At 45.2% G+C, this 20274-nt stretch overlaps 4 protein-coding genes across 4 annotated transcripts; 3 read left to right on the top strand and 1 right to left on the bottom strand.

The window, feature by feature from the left end:
* Positions 1-194: 194 nt before the first annotated feature.
* ATNIH1004_006488 (serine hydrolase domain-containing protein) lies at positions 195-1859 on the top strand (the record flags this gene model as incomplete). The annotated part of the gene is made up of 1 exon (XM_033571116.1): positions 195-1859. The coding sequence occupies one exon, from the start codon at positions 195-197 to the stop codon at positions 1857-1859; it is 1665 nt and encodes a 554-aa protein (XP_033427148.1).
* Positions 1860-4706: 2847 nt separating this feature from the next.
* ATNIH1004_006489 (3-methyl-2-oxobutanoate hydroxymethyltransferase) lies at positions 4707-5811 on the bottom strand (the record flags this gene model as incomplete). Its single annotated transcript, XM_033571117.1, has 2 exons — positions 4707-5345; positions 5422-5811. 2 exons carry the CDS (start codon positions 5809-5811, stop codon positions 4707-4709), a joined length of 1029 nt encoding a protein of 342 aa, XP_033427149.1.
* Positions 5812-10549: 4738 nt separating this feature from the next.
* ATNIH1004_006490 (uncharacterized protein) lies at positions 10550-13969 on the top strand (the record flags this gene model as incomplete). The annotated part of the gene is made up of 3 exons (XM_033571118.1): positions 10550-11480; positions 11550-12086; positions 12231-13969. 3 exons carry the CDS (start codon positions 10550-10552, stop codon positions 13967-13969), a joined length of 3207 nt encoding a protein of 1068 aa, XP_033427150.1.
* Positions 13970-18224: 4255 nt separating this feature from the next.
* Positions 18225-20004, top strand: ATNIH1004_006491 (histidine phosphatase family protein; the record flags this gene model as incomplete). Its single annotated transcript, XM_033571119.1, has 3 exons — positions 18225-18375; positions 18436-18589; positions 18645-20004. 3 exons carry the CDS (start codon positions 18225-18227, stop codon positions 20002-20004), a joined length of 1665 nt encoding a protein of 554 aa, XP_033427151.1.
* Between the last annotated feature and the right edge of the window lie 270 nt (positions 20005-20274).

The following is a 20274-nucleotide window of genomic DNA, read 5'->3' on the forward strand; positions in this document are numbered from 1 at the left end:
CTTTTTGCCGTCATGGTGTAAGAATATGCCAATAGTCGTCATCTACATATAACAATGACATAATCCACCAATGCATGACTTCGTGCTGCTTAAAACCGCCACAGATTCTGGCGGCATCCCTAACACTTCGAAGGCATAGAGAGCGCCAAGAGAGGGACAAAACGGGAGAGCAAGGCGTGGATCGTCAGACCATCATGAACGACGACACTCTTCTCTCTAGACTTGTTGGGACAACTCCCCTGGTTGAAGAAGTGAAGCAGATATGCGAAGTTGCCTCCATTTCATGGGGCGTGCTACACCATGGCCAAGTGATCCATCGACAGAGCATCGGCTACCGCGATGTAGAGAATCAACTTGACGCCAACCCAGATACCATGTACATTATTGGGTCAATCTCAAAATCATTCTTGTCAGCGGCGGTCGGAAAACTCGTCGACGAGGGGAAACTCTCATGGCTTCATCCAATACAGAAATACATCCCTGAGTTTAACCCCAGCGGGGACCCCAATATAGGTCTAAAGGCGGACCTGATTGACGCTCTGCGGCATTCTACAGGACTTGCACAGCCAACTCTGCTCTGTCTTGGGCCGAGATCAACCATTCTTAATAATGAGAAGGATTACATCCGTTTACTGAATTCATTACCGACATCTAACCATGAAGGACAACGGTTCAATTCCTGGTGGATGTACAATAACTACCCCTACGGACTGGTTGCGAAGGTAGTTGAGGTAGTCAGTGGACAGAGTTATGCAAGTTATGTGCGGGAACATATCTTGACTCCCCTCCAAATGCATTCAACAGTTATTTCAAGCAGGGACTGGAAGAAGGACAATGTTGCACACCCCTATGTATACACAAGTGACGGGAAATATGCCAAGCTTTCTTCGGAATCTTGGCCGTGTGATGACCACTCTCCACTGTTGGCTGCCATGGGGATGCGCAGCAGTTTGAATGACATGCTCACCTGGTCCAAGGCCGTTCTGGAAGCTGAAACACAAGAGACAGATCAAAATGGCGGTAGCATAGGATCGGAAAACCCATTGAGACAGATGAAGAAAATTCGGCAAGCCTACTGGACTAGGCCTGTGGATGACACATTCCAGAACGAAACAGCATACTGCATGGGGTGGCTAAGAGTCGAGATGCCATCTTCAATGATAGGTTCACTGAGCTGTAATACAGACACGCGCAAAAGGAACGAACATCTGAAATATATCCTTGGGACCCGATCAAAACCTATGGTCACTATTTGCCACAATGGGATCATGAACGGCTCGACAGCGGCTGTTTATACATTCCCTGAGACTCAAAGTGCTGTGGTGGCACTATCAAATTCTCTCAATAGCGGAGATGCTAGTGATTTCACCGCACAAATACTAATCCAGGCTCTTTTCGACCTTCAGCCCCATGTAGATATACTTCCACTGGTCAGGATGGAAGCCCAGATTCCACGTGAGTGGTATGAGACTGAATTTGCGGGTCCATGGCGACGAAACAGAAGGGAAACCGATGAAGAACGGAGCAGAACCCTATACCTAGGCGACTATTATGGCTTCGACGACACTTTTGTTTTAAGCATCGTTCCAAAACCTAGCGACACATCACCTGGATTCTCTCTAGCTGTGGTGTTCAACCGACAAGCTGCTTCAGTTTGTGATTTGCAGTTTTACAGAAAGGATACATACAGCTTTTTCCCCCTGTCGCACGATGATCATTTGGTAACCATATATCCGCTTTGGTGCGATTACAGGATGACCATACTGGAGTTCCACTTGAATAAGACTAATTCGAAGGCAACAAGCATTCGGTGGCTCTGGGACGAAGATGAAGAGCCAGCCATATTCACAAAAAAGTGATCATAAAAGGCGCCGTTTTATGAATAACAAGAGATGCCCTTGGATGGGAATAGTGAAAGAGCGCTGGCTCTCCGGGAAGGCCCCAAAAGTGTGAAAACTGTAAGATATACCAAAGGCTGCATTTTAAAATGTTCTTTAGTTAAATGCATTGAAATATTCTAGGATAGATTTATCAACCTCTAATCAATCCGCAGCCAAATGCAAGAACACTCCTTTTTATCGAACTCATGACGGAGCGGAAGAGGGCACTGCCTACTTAGCGACGATTTAATAGGTCTTTCCATGCCATAAATATTCCTTAAGAAGAGCTAACTCTATGAAACGAACGATAGAAGACAGAGGTTACGGTAAACGCCGCAAGGAAGAGTAAATGGCTAACCAAAAAGGGCCAGCCTGGCCAAAATTCGGGTTGTGCCATCTGTAGACTTAGTAAAGACGGCCATAATTGGCCGCCGATTACACCAGCTAGACTGTGGATAATCGATCTCGCGGCATTCAGCTCTGTAAAATGGGCAGGCGTTGTGAGGCTAGTGAGCAAAGATTGTGCGCAATCTAGGACCCCCACGCCTAGGGTGTAAAGAAGAAGCCCTGGAAAGAAAAGAATAGGAGAGCTGCTAAATCCCATGAGCAAGGCGCCACATCCATATAGTGCCAAGTTTACTCGAACGAGAAATAAATCCATTTGCCGGGGTTGCTGATACCAAGGGAGTAGCCGAGCATTTATGAAAGGCGCCGCTGCCAGAGCCACCAGACTTGTGAGTAGCGTGAAGGATGTTATAAAAGTTGTATTTGCCAGCTCCCAATTAAATTGTAGACTTGCCCATGTCTGTAATATTATCTTATTTCCTGTCCCTAGTACTACTAGGGCCTCTAGTGTAAAACCTGCGAGGAACTCAGGGCGCCGAAGAAATTCCTGATAAAATAGACTGAAGAATCCGACCGGAGAATGCCTACTGCGCTGCAGACTGTGGGATCGCCACCATACGCAGCAAAAATGAGACTGAGTGTTATCCGTAGATTCTGATCTCTCCATGCACATAATTTCCGCTTGATTGAGGAGGGTAGAATTCTCATCCTCATCCTGGAGCTCAGTCGATTCGGAATGGCCTAAAGTGGTTGTGCTTGGTTGCCTCGATATTATATTTTTAACCGAAGCTCCACGGGTAAATAGGACAATGAGAACAGCGAATTGAGATAGAGAGACAACGATTGCCAACAGTCCTACTGTCCATAGAGATTGTTGGAGGAGAAAACCACTGATTGTTGTTGCCACACATTGCACAGTAAGCAGGATAGAGCTAACCGCTAGGAAGGTGGACGACCTGTTTATGTTAAACAACTCTGAACATAACAACAAACATAGATTGGAATCTCGTACCTTAGCCTTTCTGGAGTCCCCTCTGCCAGTAATGCCCATAGCCGTGTGTACATGAATCCACGGTTAGCACCGGCGAGATCAAATATGTTCGTGAGCCAAATCAAGCGCGAATCTCCCACAAAATAACAGCACCCAAGATAGAAGGCAATTATTTTGACTGTGTGGCTTACGGTACAGACCGTGAGAAACTTATGTTTATTCATTTGGTTCGCTACCCACGCGCTTGGAAGGGCAACTACCATGCCCATGAAAGATAGGCTCTGTTCGTCACCCCCAGCTAAATAGGCTGTTTCCTTCTGGATATCAGACTGTCCGCAGGATTGTACAGTGGTGTGATGCCAATTGCGACAGACCAGGGCATTGAGCATGGGTACTTTCGAGGCGACAATCAGTGCTTCGGTCAATGCTAATAAAGTCATTAACAGAAACACATCGGAGCAAGCAAGACTGGATAATATGTGACGCCACATGTTGATATTTTCATCTTATTCTCCCAGGTAATATGACAAATTCACAGGTAGTGTCCAGCGGCAGAGCACGATGAAGCAAAGCGGGGAGCTTTGTTCCGCTGCAAGTGGTCATGTGTATTTACGTATTTGTTGGCAATTAACTAGTTAGCTATGGTAATATTGATTATTCGGCACCTTTCGCGGTCAAATATTGCATCGGATCGCTTATATTTCCTATATTAGTTGGTATACATTCTTCGTTTGTTTACCTCGCCTTATAAAGCGAGATGTTTTGGTAGTTTAGTTGAATTAGAGACCTAATTCTATGGAGGATCGATACTTGCGAATACGCGTATTTTTTTTGGTCGACAGTATTTAATTTAGCAGAAAAAGGAAAGAAAGGACGATCCCGATTCCTGTAATGTAACTAAATTAATAAAACTAGTTAGTTAGTATATTGCTCTTATGGTTTTATTAATGATATTTATTATTCTTATAAAGGTGCTAGACAATATGAAGTTTTATTTACGTCTTCTAACTGTTTATTCCTTAGACTTGCCACACTGTAACTCCATCTACTTTCTTGTTTTCTTTATAGACATATTTTACTATGGATAAGAAGTTTATCTTTTAGTATGGACTATGTAATATCTCTATCATACTGTGACGGCGCTGGCAACCTACTATATAAGAAAGAGTGACTCTAGGACTGGCCTCCTAGAATATTAGTCTTTTGTTCCTTGCGCAGCGGTTTAGCCTCAGGAACGCTCCCTAGGTTGGATCGTGAAAAATACTATCTATGAGCAGCAGTGCTGTCACTAAATTTAACCAATATATTACCAAATATGCTTGGCATTATTCCTATGCCCTGGAAAGGACAAACAGTAGACGGAGGAAGGCTTGTCACCTCTGAAGTTTAATTGTACTTCATTTATTTTTATCAGCAGCGGCCTACATACTGGGCAAAAACTTGCAATTACTACGGCAAGCGTGGCAATTTTAGCTAACAGGGTAAAGTCTCTATCTTTCCATTTGCATCGGCTCTCCTTCTATCCCATCCATGATTCGCTTGAACTTTTCCAGCTCCTCTGACTTCATGGCATACGTGTGTCTGTACTCTGGAAATTGCTGATTCTTAACTTCTTCACGGAAACTTTTGATGGCTGACTCCGTTTCTTTCCAAACGTTGCCATATTGCTTAACAAACTTAGGAATGTGTCTACCTGGCGGAAAGTTCCCTGCCATGTCATTTTGAACAAGTACTTGTCCAGAGCACCCGCTTCCCGCCCCAATGCCAATGGTAGGTATGCGGAGCCTCTGCGTAATTTCCCGAGCAATTTCAGCCGGAACAGCTTCCAGAACGACGGCTACGGCTCCGGCCTTCTGGGCTGCTAGTGCATCATGGAAAATCTTGACTGCGTTAGCAGCCGATTTGCCCTGGGGTTTAAACCCTCCCAGAGCGTGCTCACGTTGAGGGGTGAGTCCAATATGGGCAAAAACTGGGATCCCTGTTCGACTGATGGAAGCCATGGTTGGAGCCAGCTCTGCTCCTCCCTCAAGTTTGATACCGTGCGCCCGTCCCTCTTTTATCATTCGAATGGCTGATTCTACCCCTTGCTCTTGGGTGACTCCATAAGAGCCAAAGGGTAGGTCACCGACCTACCACGGAGTCAATATCAGCGTATGAACCATGAATTTAGATCTAGTGATGGTGCATCACTAAAGGTAGCCTTACAATGAAGGATGATTTCACAACACGCGAGACACTGCGACAATAAAGCAGCATTGTATCAAGTGCTACTTCACTTGTGCCCTCCAAGCCTAGGGCTACCATGGCCAGACTGTCTCCTACCAAGATTAAATCAATGCCAGCAAGATCAGCGGCCAAGGCACTGGGAGCATCGTGAGCTGTGAGCATCGTCACTGGCTCCTTTTTCTCGTAGAGCGCACGTAAGCTATTAACGGTGAATGGCGGCCTTGTAGGTTCTTTGGTATCCGTAGTTTCTTTGGTATTCGCTAGGGCGGCGTGGGAACTTTGGCGGAACGGCTGCAATGGAAGACAGCGTGGCGGGGTTCGGCGCAACGACAGTGATACTCTAGTGAATGCTGAGGCATATAATCTCATTTTTATGCTTCGAATATTGGATGATTTCTTTTATAGATGAAACCAATGTTGGATGGAATGGAGATGGTAGACTGAAATATATACTAAGCATCTCATTGCTCAATTCTTTGTCCTTTCCTTGGAGATTTGGAATCATGGCCCACATGCATCTCGAGGCAAAGAAGCAAGTCACCAGACACTCGATACATAAAGAAAGAATCGTATTGAGTGCACATCATTCGTCACCTATTTTGGATGCTTTTACCGGAGGCGGCGGATCTTGCAGCAAATCAAGATAGGGGGTATGGATCCTATCTAGCCCTAGTACACCGCCACCTCGTATCAGACAAAGAAACCGCGCAGAGCGAGTTCTTTATCTAACCCGTGAGAAACCAAATGCACAGCTTGGATTATGGAATAGTTTATTAATAGAGTAAGCGCAAGGGCAATATTAAGGGGACAGCAGGGGGCGGTACTAACCCCCTGGGGGATGCCATTCAGACTTTCGGACTTGCTACTTGTAACCCTACCATTATTATGCACCGAGACATTGCAGCACTATGTCTAGAGTTGTTGTGGCCGGAGCAGAGATACAGCTATTGATCTTTATTGTTTATTGGCTTACACTGTCTAGGTCTCTGTGGATTAAACACCTCCAAAACCTACCTCCAGTTACGTGGCGTGTACCTCAAAGACGGATACCGTCGGAATCTACAAAACAGATCTTGCTCCGCTTATTCATTGTCGAAGTCAATAGATGCAGATCAAGATCCAGACTCAGCGCTGCTCATCGTAGCCACTCGCTCCCGCCTGGGAGGGACTTGGGCTGTAGACCAACACTGCACCAATTTGCTCAGTCAAAGCACCTACAGTCTCTATGAGTTCTCCCATTAGCTTTAGTCGTACCTCCTCATCCTGGAGATGGAGATAATCAATATATCGCTGGGTGGAAAATCAATCGCTAACTTCACGCTTTGGCTGAGAAATAAGACCTCGGCTAACATATGCGGTTTAACTGGAAGGTCGGTCAGTGTCTTGAGCTGGGTTTATTGACCTTAACATTAATGTTTTTTATGCATCAAGTGCTTGTGGACTAGCAACAAAATAATGGCAGCTTGATCTAGGCTCCACAATTGAACCTGTCCAGTCGATAACGATTGTGTAAGACAAGCTAATCATCGTCAAGGCATTGGCCTCTGTGCCTGCCCAACATACCCGCTATACCTAAAGTCGACGGGCATCTGAGCAAAATTCCTACTGCCCATGCCAAAGACCGGGGAAATTACTGACAGTAGAACCTCGGACATCTCCCTATTCCCTTGTCTTGGAAAGCGGTATATACTGTTGAAGTCTCTAGGGGAAGAAGGTATGTTGTGAGGCCGTAGGATAGCGGTGACTACATTTTATATTGAAACCATCGTGTGATCTAGTATCGCAAGGTGTGTGTTCTATTGTCTAGAGTGAGCAAAGGCTTCTTTATGTCTACGTGTTGCTTAGCCCCTGAGTGTGATATATCAGATCGCTGCGGGACTAGGATACCCAAAGCTGCCTTAGGTATCCTGATTTCCTACATATATGAATGTTTCCGAAGCGCTGAAAGCTCACGAACCCGCGAACAGCAACGTAGATCTTCGAACCGTGGCCATCCAGTGTTGAGCAAAGTCTTCTTTCGACTTGCCTCCCTCCATAAAACCACTCCTACTGTCCAACTGGACACCGATCTGAACTAGTGAAGGTACGCTAGATCATCCGCGAACATGGCTCTTCCGATAACTAAGCACCCTAATGGATAATAGTTGCGAGTGACAAGGGAGCAAGCACTAGGAGACTCTATGATAGTGACTCCGTGTGTATGCTCGCCTCCTACACGAACCAAGCTGGTTGGCTCGCAATCTCCATGGGGATGGAGTGTCAAGGTAGAATGTTCATAGATACGCAGAATCCACGGAATATGCTAGAATGGTTTGTGATAAGTTAGATGTGGAAAGCGGTAGCTCCAACAGTCTGCCGATTACCAGTCGGATCCGAAGAAGGGGAAACTTCGTCCATCAACAGTCTAAGTGGTAAGCTAATCCACTACAGTTATTCGTCGAATAAAGCCGAGGGTTATCGACTGTATGTCGTCCGGAGAAATTGCCAATCAGCCCGGTCTTTGGAAGACCATTCACTCTTCTAAACATCCATGTCTATCGGGCACAGACCAATAATGTCTCGGAGTCCTCAGCGCCCACCATGCATTGCCTGACGGAACATAAGTTCCATTAGTCGAATTAATCGTACAGGCGACGGGGTACACACTTTTGGTCTTAATATAGTTTTAACCAGACGGGTTTTCAGAATCCATTGGACCAAGTTGTGCTCTATCCAATTCCAAACCAACTGTAGTAGCGCTCGAGAACCAAAACAACCGCATATTCACGAAAATGACTGGCATGCCTTCAATGCACAAGCGACATGCAACACCAAGAGCATATTTGCTTCCTGCACTGCGGAATTAAGTCTGTCATCCCACTAAGACCGTAATGCTATACCATACTCACTCTTTCGACGCATGGTGTCGCCAAAGTTAGTCGTGGAAAGAGATCGATCGTCTGACATTCTGGGTGCTATCCTAACCGAGGCAATCGCCGTTGTTGCCGAAGTATAAGCCTTGTAGTTAGCTGCATTCCTCACCGGTAAGTTAGAGTCATGGAGTCCCAGGCACGAATCCAATCTCCGCTGCGCCTCAACGCAACCTCTCACACGAGTATTTGTGAGGCTGTTTAGGAAGATGTAGTTTGAAGACAGGTCACTGGAGTTGGACTCGACGTGGATTCAATCCATAAGAATATCCCATAGCTGTGGGAAACTATTTGGATCGAGTAAAGATAGTACAATGAAATTCTGTTACAGAGCCTAGGACTAAGCTCTTCTCTCATTCGAGAGAGGATTTGGCGAGAGTTGACCAGTGTATCTGGGCCTTTCTATGCAGGGATCGTTGATGAATGGATGCATCGATGGCAATAGTATCTTGTATACGTTTGTATTTCCTACTAGGGTATGTTATGTATGAGACGAAATATTTGAATATATCTAAATGTTACCCGTATCTGTGCCATGCGTCAGTGAATCCAATGTGTTAAAAGGAATCAACTATTTTCCTGTGGAGTACAATCTATGCGGATATATTACACCAAAGCATTGACACCCCAGTAGTAACCCGCTGGTGACTAGCATAAAAACAAGGGCACTAGTACAGAGGACTTAGTTGAAGTGGCGATTGTGCAGCACGCAACGGGTGTCATGCGGGTATCCTGGGATTACTTCGAGAACAGCACTGCGTTCTTCACCAATCTTATCTATGTATTCGGTAATTCAATTCTCGGTGTGCAATGGGGAGACCGCGCCCGTTTGTGGGTCACAATACCTTTTTGCTCTGGATAGCTAGGGTCTTTATAACGATCTCAACACCCTCCTTCTCTCTCTCAAGCCCTGAACTAACAAGCGTAGCGGTGCAATCCGCTGGCCGTGACGATCCCCGATGGCTATGTGACCCACCGATCCGAGAGCCATGTGTTGGAGAATTTTGACCTGGCTCTGCTGTTATAGATCGCCAGCAATATTATTCGGCTGGCCAATCATTATCGGGAATTCAAGCGTGTATCTCTCACCCATTTACGATGAACTTGCGCGATGGGAGAATCGACCCCGTGGATAATCCAGTGCAGAAATAATGTATGTTACGTGGGGAAAGCAGATATGCGTACGGCTGCAATGAACTAGTCTTTAATCCGCTGCGGACATGGCTTTGGTAGGTCCTTGTACCCGGTACTTCATGACGCTTCTCTGGTCCGATCTCCAGTTCTCCTCCAAGTTCACCATTCTGGGCTACACATCTCTCGTGTTATAGTCCCTCCCGGCATTAATGGACCGCCAGGGATTTCTTTTCAATGTAGACTATGTTATTGTGTTTGGATTCCCGTTAAACTTTCTCAACTACTTTCTAATCGGTTTATTCAATGACTATTTGGATAAGTTCTACATGGAGTCCTCGAAGAGTACATATCGTTGACCGCACTGAGTGAGAAGAAAGACGAAATAACTAACTCCCTCTACCATGGCAGTCTTCCTCAGTCTGGTCATCGTATTCTCTGGCTTCGGCAACCTCACCTTAGCCTCATCCCCTACCGACTGGGCGAGAAGAGCCCAGGCCCAGCGTTTATGGAGAATTTCAAGCAGATGCACATGTTCGTATGCCTGCGATGTACTTTCTCCGCCCGGGTTGGGAAAGAGGATACTACCTCCTGAGAATGCGATGAGCCACATTGTTATCCTACTTGGGCGTTTCGCCCGAAGACTCGGCCTCACTTGTGGATGAATGGAGCCTTTGAAATTAGTTCATTGCATGCGTCTCCGCCGCATTGCTTCGTTGTTAAATTTGCCAAGAATCAAGCTTGGTATTAACCATTCTATTCTAATACGCTACAGCGATAACCTTAGTGGCAACTTTCCAGAGGCTAATGCATACTAGTATATGCGTATCTACCCGAGATAAGATCGTTCCCCGCCTCACTGGAGACTGACCCTACTGGTTGGGCAAAGGGAAATAGGCGAAAATTATTTATTTCCTCCATCACACACCTATAACAGCAGCAGCAGGCATTCATGAACTTCTAGTTTTGATATCTGATAAGGCAGTTAACAGATATTTCTGACACATGGCAAAGTTGGGAACTTATTTCTTGGTCTGCTATTCTTGTCACGTTGGATTTGTGGAATCATGAGGCTATCACACGATGACTACACAGTAGGATGGATATGCGCACTGCCGTTAGAGATGGCGGCTGCAACTGCCATGCTCGATGAAATTCATGAAGACTTACCAGTTCAGCCGAATGACACAAATGCTTATACTCTGGGAAGGGTTGGGAACCACAATGTGGTGCTTGCCTGCTTGCCCAGCGGTCAGCATGGGACTACGTCTGCTACGGCTGTCGCCATTCAGTTATTATCGAGCTTCTGCTCCGTTCGGTTTGGGCTCATGGTGGGGATTGGAGGGGGAATACCAAGCTCAGACGCCGACATTCGACTGGGCGATATTGTTGTTAGCCAACCCTGCGGAACGCATGGTGGCGTTGTACAATATGACTTTGGGAAAGCACTACATGGTGGCCAATTCCAACGGATGGGAACGTTGAATCGTCCGCCGCAAGTGCTTCTAACCGCGCTCGCCAGGCTACAGGCGAAGCATCGACTAAACGGAAGTAAAGTGTCGCCTTATATTCGCGACATGATAGCGAAGTATCCACAGATGCAACAGGAGTATCTTCCGGTTCACTTGTTCGATGAACTGTACGCAGTGGGACATCATGGAGTAATTACACGAGCAGCGAGGATGATCAACGGACCAGCAATACATTATGGGTTGATAGCTTCGGGAAACCAGGTCATCAAAGATGGCCTCATGAGGGACCGATTGAGACAAGATTTTGGTGCCTACTGTGTTGAGATGGAAGCTGCTGGGCTGATGAACCATTACCCGTGCATATTAATCAGAGGAATATCAGATTATGCAGATTCGCATAAAAACAATACATGGCAAGGGTATGCGGCAGCAGCAGCGGCCGCTTACGCAAAGGAACTTCTCGAAGTTGTTCCAGTAAGTCAGGTTGCTCAAACAAAAAAGGCACAGAACGTGCTCTCAACATGGGGTATGCTTTCAAACCTTTATGTTCCAATTTTAAATGTATAAGAGTCTCTAGTAACACGTATGTACGCAGATCAGAGATTTCGCGTTTCATTTGATCTCAGTAAATTTCCTGCAATTGATAACTATGTGGGACGTACAGATATCTTACATCGGCTGGCAATTGAATTGAGTCCAAGTAAATCCCCACTTCGCAAGGTGACAGTGCTACACGGATTAGGAGGCATCGGAAAGAGCCAATTAGCAATACGATTTGCGCGTATCAACCAGCATTCCTTCACAGCAATTTTCATCCTCAATGCAAAGGATAAAGTGACATTAACCAAGTCTTTAGCATCCATATCAACTCAAATTCCAGGAGAAAGCGCTTCGTGTGGTATCTCCTCTGAGGGTGACCTGGAGAAGCGAGTGCAAAGAGTGAAGCAGTGGTTATCGATTCCTGAGAATTCAGAATGGCTTCTCATTTTTGATAATGTCGATCGGCACTGGGAAATTGACGGGGAAACAGGAAACGGCATCAGAGAGTTCTTCCCGTCAGCAGATCATGGCTCGATAATCATTACTACCCGCTTATTATCCCTTGGTGAACTTGGAGTATCGCTTCCTGTAGGTAAGATGGGGTTTGAAGATACGATTCACTTATTTTCCCAGAGTTGCGGATTATTACCAGATATCAGGGCCGGGGGGCCTCTCAACCCAGGCAAGGCACCTTTCCCTCAGAAAAGAGGAACGATCCAGCTACTGACTCCAACAGATTTATCCCGTCTAGTTCAGCGACTAGACGGGTTGCCATTAGCAATAGTCATAGCGGGTGCCTTCATCAAACGTACTGGCTTGGGCTTTTCTAAATATCTAGATCTTTATGAGAGATCCTGGTGGGATCTTCATCGGAGCTTCAGATCCTTGCGTCATTATGCACACGAAGGCATCCTTCTTGCATGGTCTATCTCCTATGATGAGATCTTTAAGAGGAGTCCATTGGCTGCAGAGCTGCTTATTTTTCTTGCTTTCTTTGACAATAAATATATATGGTTCGAGCTCATCAAAAACGCCGCTTACTACTCTGATGCACCGAGATGGCTCCATCAAGTTGTTGAAAATGAACTACAATTTGCACAAGTCATAGAAATCCTGGTTGAATTCTCTCTGATAGAAACAAATAACGGACAAGGGGTTTATTCCATGCATCCTGTCGTCCAGGACTGGTGTCGTCACACTCTTCGCCAAGTTGACAGAGATCGAGAAATCTTGTATCAAAATATGGTACTGGTGTCAATCTCTTCTTTAGTTATGTCACCGGGTAACTTCGTTCAGTCACGTTTACAGCGAAGACTGTTTCCTCATGCAGTTGCAATCCTCCAACGAAGGGAACATCGATGGAAAATCAATGATAGCACAGAGCTTCCTAAAGCACTGCATAGGGTGGGCAATCTTCTCTCAAATCATGGCCGACTTAATCAGGCAAATAATTTATACAGAGAAGCTCTCACGGAATACGAGGAGCTTCTGGGTACTACCCACTCCTCCATTACCGTAGTGCATGATCTTGCGGATCTGTATCTTCGTATGGGTCGATTAGAAGAAGCCTACCATATGTATCAGCGGGCGCTCATCCAACGCGAGAGCATCCTAGGTCCTAATCACCTTACCACCTTGGCGACAGTCAATAGCATGGGAAATCTTCTATGTTGGCAAGGAAAGCTTGATCTGGCACAGGCAATGTATCAGCGTGCCTTGACTGGTCGAAGGAAACAGTTGGGCCCTGACCACATTTCCACACTGGTCGTGATCAACAATATTGGAAATATTTATTCCCATCAAGGGAATAACAAGGCTGCCGAGGCGATGTATGAGCATGTCATCATTGGCCGCGAGAAGACCCTCGGTCCGGATCATACGTGTACTCTGGCGGCGGTCAATAACCTAGGCAACCTGTGCCTACACCAAGGTCTGAACGATAGGGCAGAAGAGCTGTATGAGCGAGCACTTCGAGGCCGCGAATACATCCTAGGTAATCACCATATCCTCACGCTGGCTACACTCAACAATATCGGGAATTTGTACTCACGTCAGAAACGATTTGAGGAGGCAGAGAGGATGTACCAGAAGGCCTTAATAGGGCGCAAACGAATCTTGGGCGATAACCATGCATCCACTCTGTCAACTATCAACAATATTGGGAATCTATTCTGCGACCTGAACAGGTGGGCCGAGGCCGAGAGCATGTATCGGCAGGCTTTGTCGGGTCGCATCAATGTTCTGGGTCAGAATCATCCATATACTTTGGCCACATTACAAAATCTGAGAAACTTGTACACCCATTTGAGGAGGTTTGAAAGGCTAGAAAGTTTATATCAGCAATATTCTTGGACGCATGACAAATCAACGAGGGTGGGAATTTGCAGGGGTTTCTGGTCCTTGCGCAATGTAGCAATTTCTATGAAATCACTGCGTTCACTGAGAAATGCACGAAAACACCTCAGAGGCTTTTAGGAACTGCCTTTTACGACAAAATCGTAGCCTATTCAAGCAAAATCCGGCAAGAAGACATCTCTGACTCCACTGCTGTACAACCCACGTGGCTTTTAGGAGGATTTTGTGGAATGGAAACTTTTCTTTTAGGAAAACTGTGCTTATAGAACCTTATAAACAGCATGAGGCTCAGTGAATGGGCCAGCATATATGATCAGAGAGCAGAACCATCAAGTCCAATGTTACCTCATGGAATGAATTGCGGACAGTGAGAGCAGAGAATTTACTCAAAGTTTTCTGAGCGATATTCTTGACCAACAACGTGCTGGGGGGTCTCGAATCCGTGACCGAGCAAAGGGTTTAGATTATTTGATCAAATTGTGAAAATTAGTTCATGTACCCTGACCCATTGCCTTCGGCCATATGCATGCTACTACAATTATAGGGATCCGAGTACGTCTATTTACAGGCTACAATTTCATGCTGACGAACTTAAAGCATTATCAAGGCTTGTGTCGCCTATTTACCCTTGTTTCCTCTCAGTGGCCGGGTCTGTTTGACACGTACCTTGATAGTTTTGCTTTTTTGCGCCAGACTTCTAGTCTATACTCTCGTATCATCTTTACACATAGGGAAAGAATCATAATGGTATTCACCGAAAATATAGTACTGTAAAGTTTCAGGAACACGGGATCTACAAATTCCTAATTGTATTTAAACCCGTGTTCTTGGCCTAGAGTTTGGGAAAGAATCTTGAAGTGCGCAGGGTGGGCAGGGCAATTGTGCAAGCCATTATACAGCCACTCTCGAAATCGGCCGGTTTTTTTTTTCCAACCCCACTGCCAGGGCCTCTGAGATTAGTGTGGATTGTAAATGATAGCAGACTTAGAGCTCTTACTTTTAAGTCTGAACAGCACCTCGTTGCATTTTCCAGCGAGTGAATGCTTCAGCCCATTCAAAAACTTATGGTGCAGTTTTATCTTGGCGCCCTTAGATGTAAGGTAGTCATACACTTCTTTTGTATTTCCTGTGTCTGCATCAACTACCCACAGAAGAGGATGTCCACACTTTATCTTTTGTACTGACATTTGTGCCATGGTAAATAAGTAGTTTCCGGCACCAAGTGAACCATACTCAGCTACCCAGGATAGTAGAGTTCAGCCATAAAAGTCCATCTTATTGACAAAAAATGACACGATGTTTTATAAGGAATTCGATTATTCGTGTATGGTCATTGTTAGAAACATTTTGTTAGGTATGGTGCGTCACCTAACATTACAGTGCCCTACTAGATAAGGTGCTCAGGAATATCTGATCCCAATGGGATCAGATAGTGATCTTTTAGCCCAGTGAATTGTTAAGGTCGTGAGATTGGCTATAACACATATAACAATAGTTGTCTCCCTTATTCTGCTTATTTTCGTTGTCACGGAGATTGTAATTAATCCCATTATCAAGATACATTTCAACGTCACAGAGAAGGCATTTGCCAAGGGCTGAAAAAATTGTAGCCTTTCCGAGGTTCTTGGTTTACTGAACATTTCTTTAGTGACGGAAAGGGTATGTTTTATAGACAGAATAGAAAAAGGCGAAGAAAGTCAGATTCGAGAGAGGAAAAGTCCAACAGAATTAACGAGTATTTATATCTATCATACTTTGAAATCTTCACAGTTTAAGAAAAGCGTATACCAGAAAAAAAAAAGCATTTATTGAGCATTAGGGTCTGCATTAGCCACTGTAGCTAGTCCCTATTCCCTTAGCATTTAACCTGCACAAAGGTCCTAAATAGTAAATAAATAACAATTTCCTCAGGAAGCTTCACAGATACAGTGTGTTTGTCTTCGTAAAAAACTGATACAGCTAACTCCTCATAGCTTGTTTTCTCCTGTTTACATTGTACTATAGATGAGGAAAACGGTTTCTATGATACAGGCAGACATCTCAAAACCTGCCATACTTCATTTCTTGGCGTTCATTATAAAAGAAAGACAGTGTTTAAAAGCAGTGTGGGGTGATGGACCGAGTTATTAATAGACTTATTGCAGCAGCACAAACAAGATGGGTGGTTAATTTTTCGACCAGCGCACTGTGAACGGGAACGGGGTCTAAGCGGCATCATCAATGCTCCTCAACTCCGTACCTGCAACCACAATTCATGCTCCGCTTCTGGGTCGCTCTTTGGTCCATAATCTCCAAGTTCTGTATGATTCATCGGCTTCTCGAATACCCCCTAGCCCGTAGCCCGTGCCACTGTCTTCATGTCCGCCATCTATCAAGTAGGCAGTCTGGATCACCGAGCCTTTCCGGAGTAAGCGTGGACGAGCTCAGATGGCACCGTATCACTGCCTGGTCATTCCATCATAAGAAGGGTACGGTGTTATTCGTTAAGTGCTCCATTACTCAAGGGTTTCAAGGGAGACGGGCGGGTTAAGGTCGGATATGCTCCTGTTCTACTCCCCAAGTTCCCGTCCTTTGGAGGGGTAAGTTTTGGTGTGCTAAGTCGCTTTGAAAGGGATCCTTCAGGTCACAGCTTATAAGGATTAGCCTAGAGAGAGTATTGTGTTTGGTCGCATCTATTGTTAATATCTCGAGTAAAGGACTTTAAGGCATCTTTGAGATGCTTAAGATGGGCGAGAACTAGGATAAGGACCTACTCCAGGCCGTCTATCTCTTGTTGGCAGTGGCGGAGTAAAGCTAGTTGATTATTGGCCCCACGGGAATAAGCAATAATGGTATCGGCACACTTCATTGTCTTGTTACGGGATAGAATAATAATAATATGCCAAGGCAAGTATCAAAATACGCTTCCCAATTTTGTTTAGTACATACCTAATGTGCTAACTAGTTATAGCTTTATTTACAGTACATTACCAATTTTCTTAATTTACCTTTCGAGAGGTGATAATTACCGTAATTTTTATTAAATATGGTAAACTGCTGTCCTATTATTACTAACTAAACAGCCCGGTTCAGTGCTTCTTTACAACCAGCACCACTTGTCACGGGTTAAACCCAGAGTATTATTCAGGCTAGGAAGGATGCCCTCGTTATTTACCTACTATATAGGGCGCTAGATGCGACTGATCGAAAGATCAGTCGCCTTGTATTTTTTTATGGTCAAGTGGTTTTACCTCTACTAGGCGGAGACAACCAACCCATCACACCACCGACTGGAGTCCGTTATTCCCGGAGAAGGACCCGTGGAATTCTGTGGAGGTCTGCTGTGTACATTAAAATTGGATAGGCTGCAAGTGTTGTGGAATCCAGGGGAAGCGATATGCAGGAAGCTATGGATCAGCTACAGGCCAACCCTTAGCCTATCTAGTAAGTAGATGTTATTTTGGAAACACCAGGAATCACAGCATCTCAACTGAGTTTCTTGCATTCCTAGGCGTTCAAGGAACCAAAGGATTGAGGGGTAGAATGGATCGTCGGATACTCCGCACCGCCAAGTCGGACGGATCATAGCGTTTCCGTAACAGCAAGGGGCTCTTGGTTGGAAAGGAGTTTAAAAGCTGAGGCCGTGACGTAGGTAGCTGAAGTGGTTAAAGAACCAGCTGAAGCTGCCCAATAAGGCGTGCAGTAAATGCTGCACATCTGGTCACCAACGCGCAGACCATTCCTATTAGTAATGTTCGTTCTTTGTACTGAAAAAATCTGGTTGCATTATATTATATAGTCTACTAAACAAGTGGAATTTAATTTGAAGCCCACGGGAATCAGAACCACAAGCATCCGAGACGCCCGCAATGCGGGGATGCACTTCAGCTACAGTGTCTGACCTGCACATTGGTAATTTTTCAACCTTCCATACAGCCACTCATAACAATGCTTTAGCCACCGGTCAGTATTTAAAGTACTATTTCTTGGACAGATTGCGTAGTGCCTATATAAGTATATTGTTAAATGCTGTAAAAATTACAAAACACAGTCGATATTAAAACCTATGGAAAATGGCTGCGGCCATCTGTGCATTGGAAAATTACCAATATGCAGGCCAGGGACTATAATACGACTTGATATCACAAATCTTCCATGGTATTTGCAAGCAACATAGGCGCATGATTACAATACCTTCCTACCTTACTCCATCTGCGTTTTTCTTGGACATTCTTAAGTCAAGCTTTTTTTTATAAAAAGATAGACGTAGTATGCAGGCTCTCCCATGTATTCTTTCCTTTTTGTCTTATTTTCCCACCTTCAGATATTTAAAAAAAAAAAAAAAAAAAAATTCCAAAAACCCCTCCTTTTCCGACTACCTACCATTACAGTCACTATGCATTCATGGGTCACAGTCCTTCTAGCAACCTCAGCATATGCCACTGCCGTCGCACAGGAGCAGCAGGTTCTAGTTAATCCACCCAGCAAAACATCCACTACTAGTGATGTTCCGGATTGGTTTAAGACCCGGCCTCAAAGCTACCAGGGTAATATTTCTAGGACGCAGGACTATACGTGAGTACTTCGACTGTTAATACAAGCAACAGGTCATACGGCCACCGGAGCGCCACCATTCCTTGCTCAGACGAACCCCGCTCCATTTGATCTAGAAACTTGGACGGCAAATTATCCCCTTGAAACATCAGAGCCTATTCATGGCGCAGGAAAAAAGAACGCCTTCCACCTAATGGGGAACCTAAGGTATGGAGAGAATTTTTGCATCAAAGACGAGTCGGTCCTGACAACATATTGGCAGTCCCTACTATCCCCGTGCCAACGGCTTAGGGGTCGATGAATATCCTCATCCACCAGGATCAAACATCACCCAGATGCATATGATCCATAGACACGGGTCGAGATATCCCACGGTCTACGAGGGCGAGGATCTCCAGGAGTGGGCTGATAACATCTCCAACGCCATAAGTCTCGGTGCACGTTTTAAAAAAAAACTCGCCTTCCTGAATAACTGGTCTTATAAGCTCGGTGCAGAAATGCTTGTTACCCGTGGCAGGCAGGAGCTCTTCGACAGCGGTGTGCTCAACTTTTATAACTATGGGGCGTTATTCAACAATGAGACGAAAATTGTGGTTCGCACAACGACACAGGATCGGATGCTGAAGAGCGCTGAAAACTTCCTCTCTGGGTTTTTCAATCTTGAGTGGACGGAAAAGGCCAACCTCTTAGCGATGATCGAGCACTTCAATTTCAACACCTCCTTGATGGCCGTTTATGCGTGTCCCCGCTCACAGGATCTCTTCGGCAATTATTCACTCCTTCCTCTCAACGAATGGAAGAACAATTATCTCCAACACAGAACAAGGAAGCTTCGACGATTATCGCACAACTACAATTGGACAGTGGAGGATAGCTATAAGGCGCAGCAACTGTGCGCATACGAAACAGTCGCCGTTGGATACAGTCCCTTCTGCAGGTTGTTCCATTACAAAGACTGGAAGGGGTTTGCCTATGCAAGCGATATCCTCTTCACTGCCAGTAGTGGATTTCAGAGTCCTGTGGGCCGAGCTCTAGGAATTACATGGGTGGAAGAGTTCCTGGCTAGGGTACAAGGTCTTCCTTTCAACCCGCTCGGTAACACGGCAGCCAATATGACTTTAAACACAAACCCTATCACCTTCCCGGTTAATCAATCACTCTATTTGGACTTCGCACATGACAACATCCTTGTATCCGTTCTAACGGCATTCGGATTGAAGCAATTCAATAAATACTTGCCTCCCGATGGACCACCGGACGGTCAGGAATTTCATTCAGGCAAGATTGTTCCTTTTGCTGCAAGACTGAATATCGAGATTATTTGGGCGCCTTACAAGGTAAAACGCCACAGGTCTCACGATGTAAATAAGGATCCTTATATCCGCGGCACAGAAGATACATATTATGTGCACTTTCTGCTGAACCAGCGTACAATACCTTTACATGATAGCTTTAAGAAATGCGAGTACCGCAGTGATGGTTGGTGTGAGTTAAGCACCTTCTTAAGGATCCAAAGCAGGAGCTTGAAGAAGGCAAATTTCGACTTATCATGCACGGGAAATTGGACGCTGGGAAATTATCGTGATGTACATGACGGTGTTCCTCCCAAGTCTTGGTACTAACCCGGACTTTGTCGGGGACCATTGAGCTGTTCCATATACTGCCATGCCACTTTCTCTGAAGCCCTAAAGAGAAAATGCATCCAATTATAATAGGAGACAGACTGCAGGATTATTGGGTCCAGGATCAAAGAGATCCTTTATTTCATAACTTTCCTAACATGCTGGAGGAATAGCTCTATACACATCTGAGACTCCCACAGCCCTCAGCGCGATATAATAGCGTTTTTTAGAACAGACTAGAGGAGAAAGCATGAACAGTTCTGATAACTA

This window comes from Aspergillus tanneri, assembly GCF_003426965.1.
Source record: "Aspergillus tanneri strain NIH1004 chromosome Unknown AapTan_4_pilon_pilon_pilon, whole genome shotgun sequence".
NCBI classification, from domain to species: Eukaryota; Fungi; Ascomycota; class Eurotiomycetes; order Eurotiales; family Aspergillaceae; genus Aspergillus; species Aspergillus tanneri.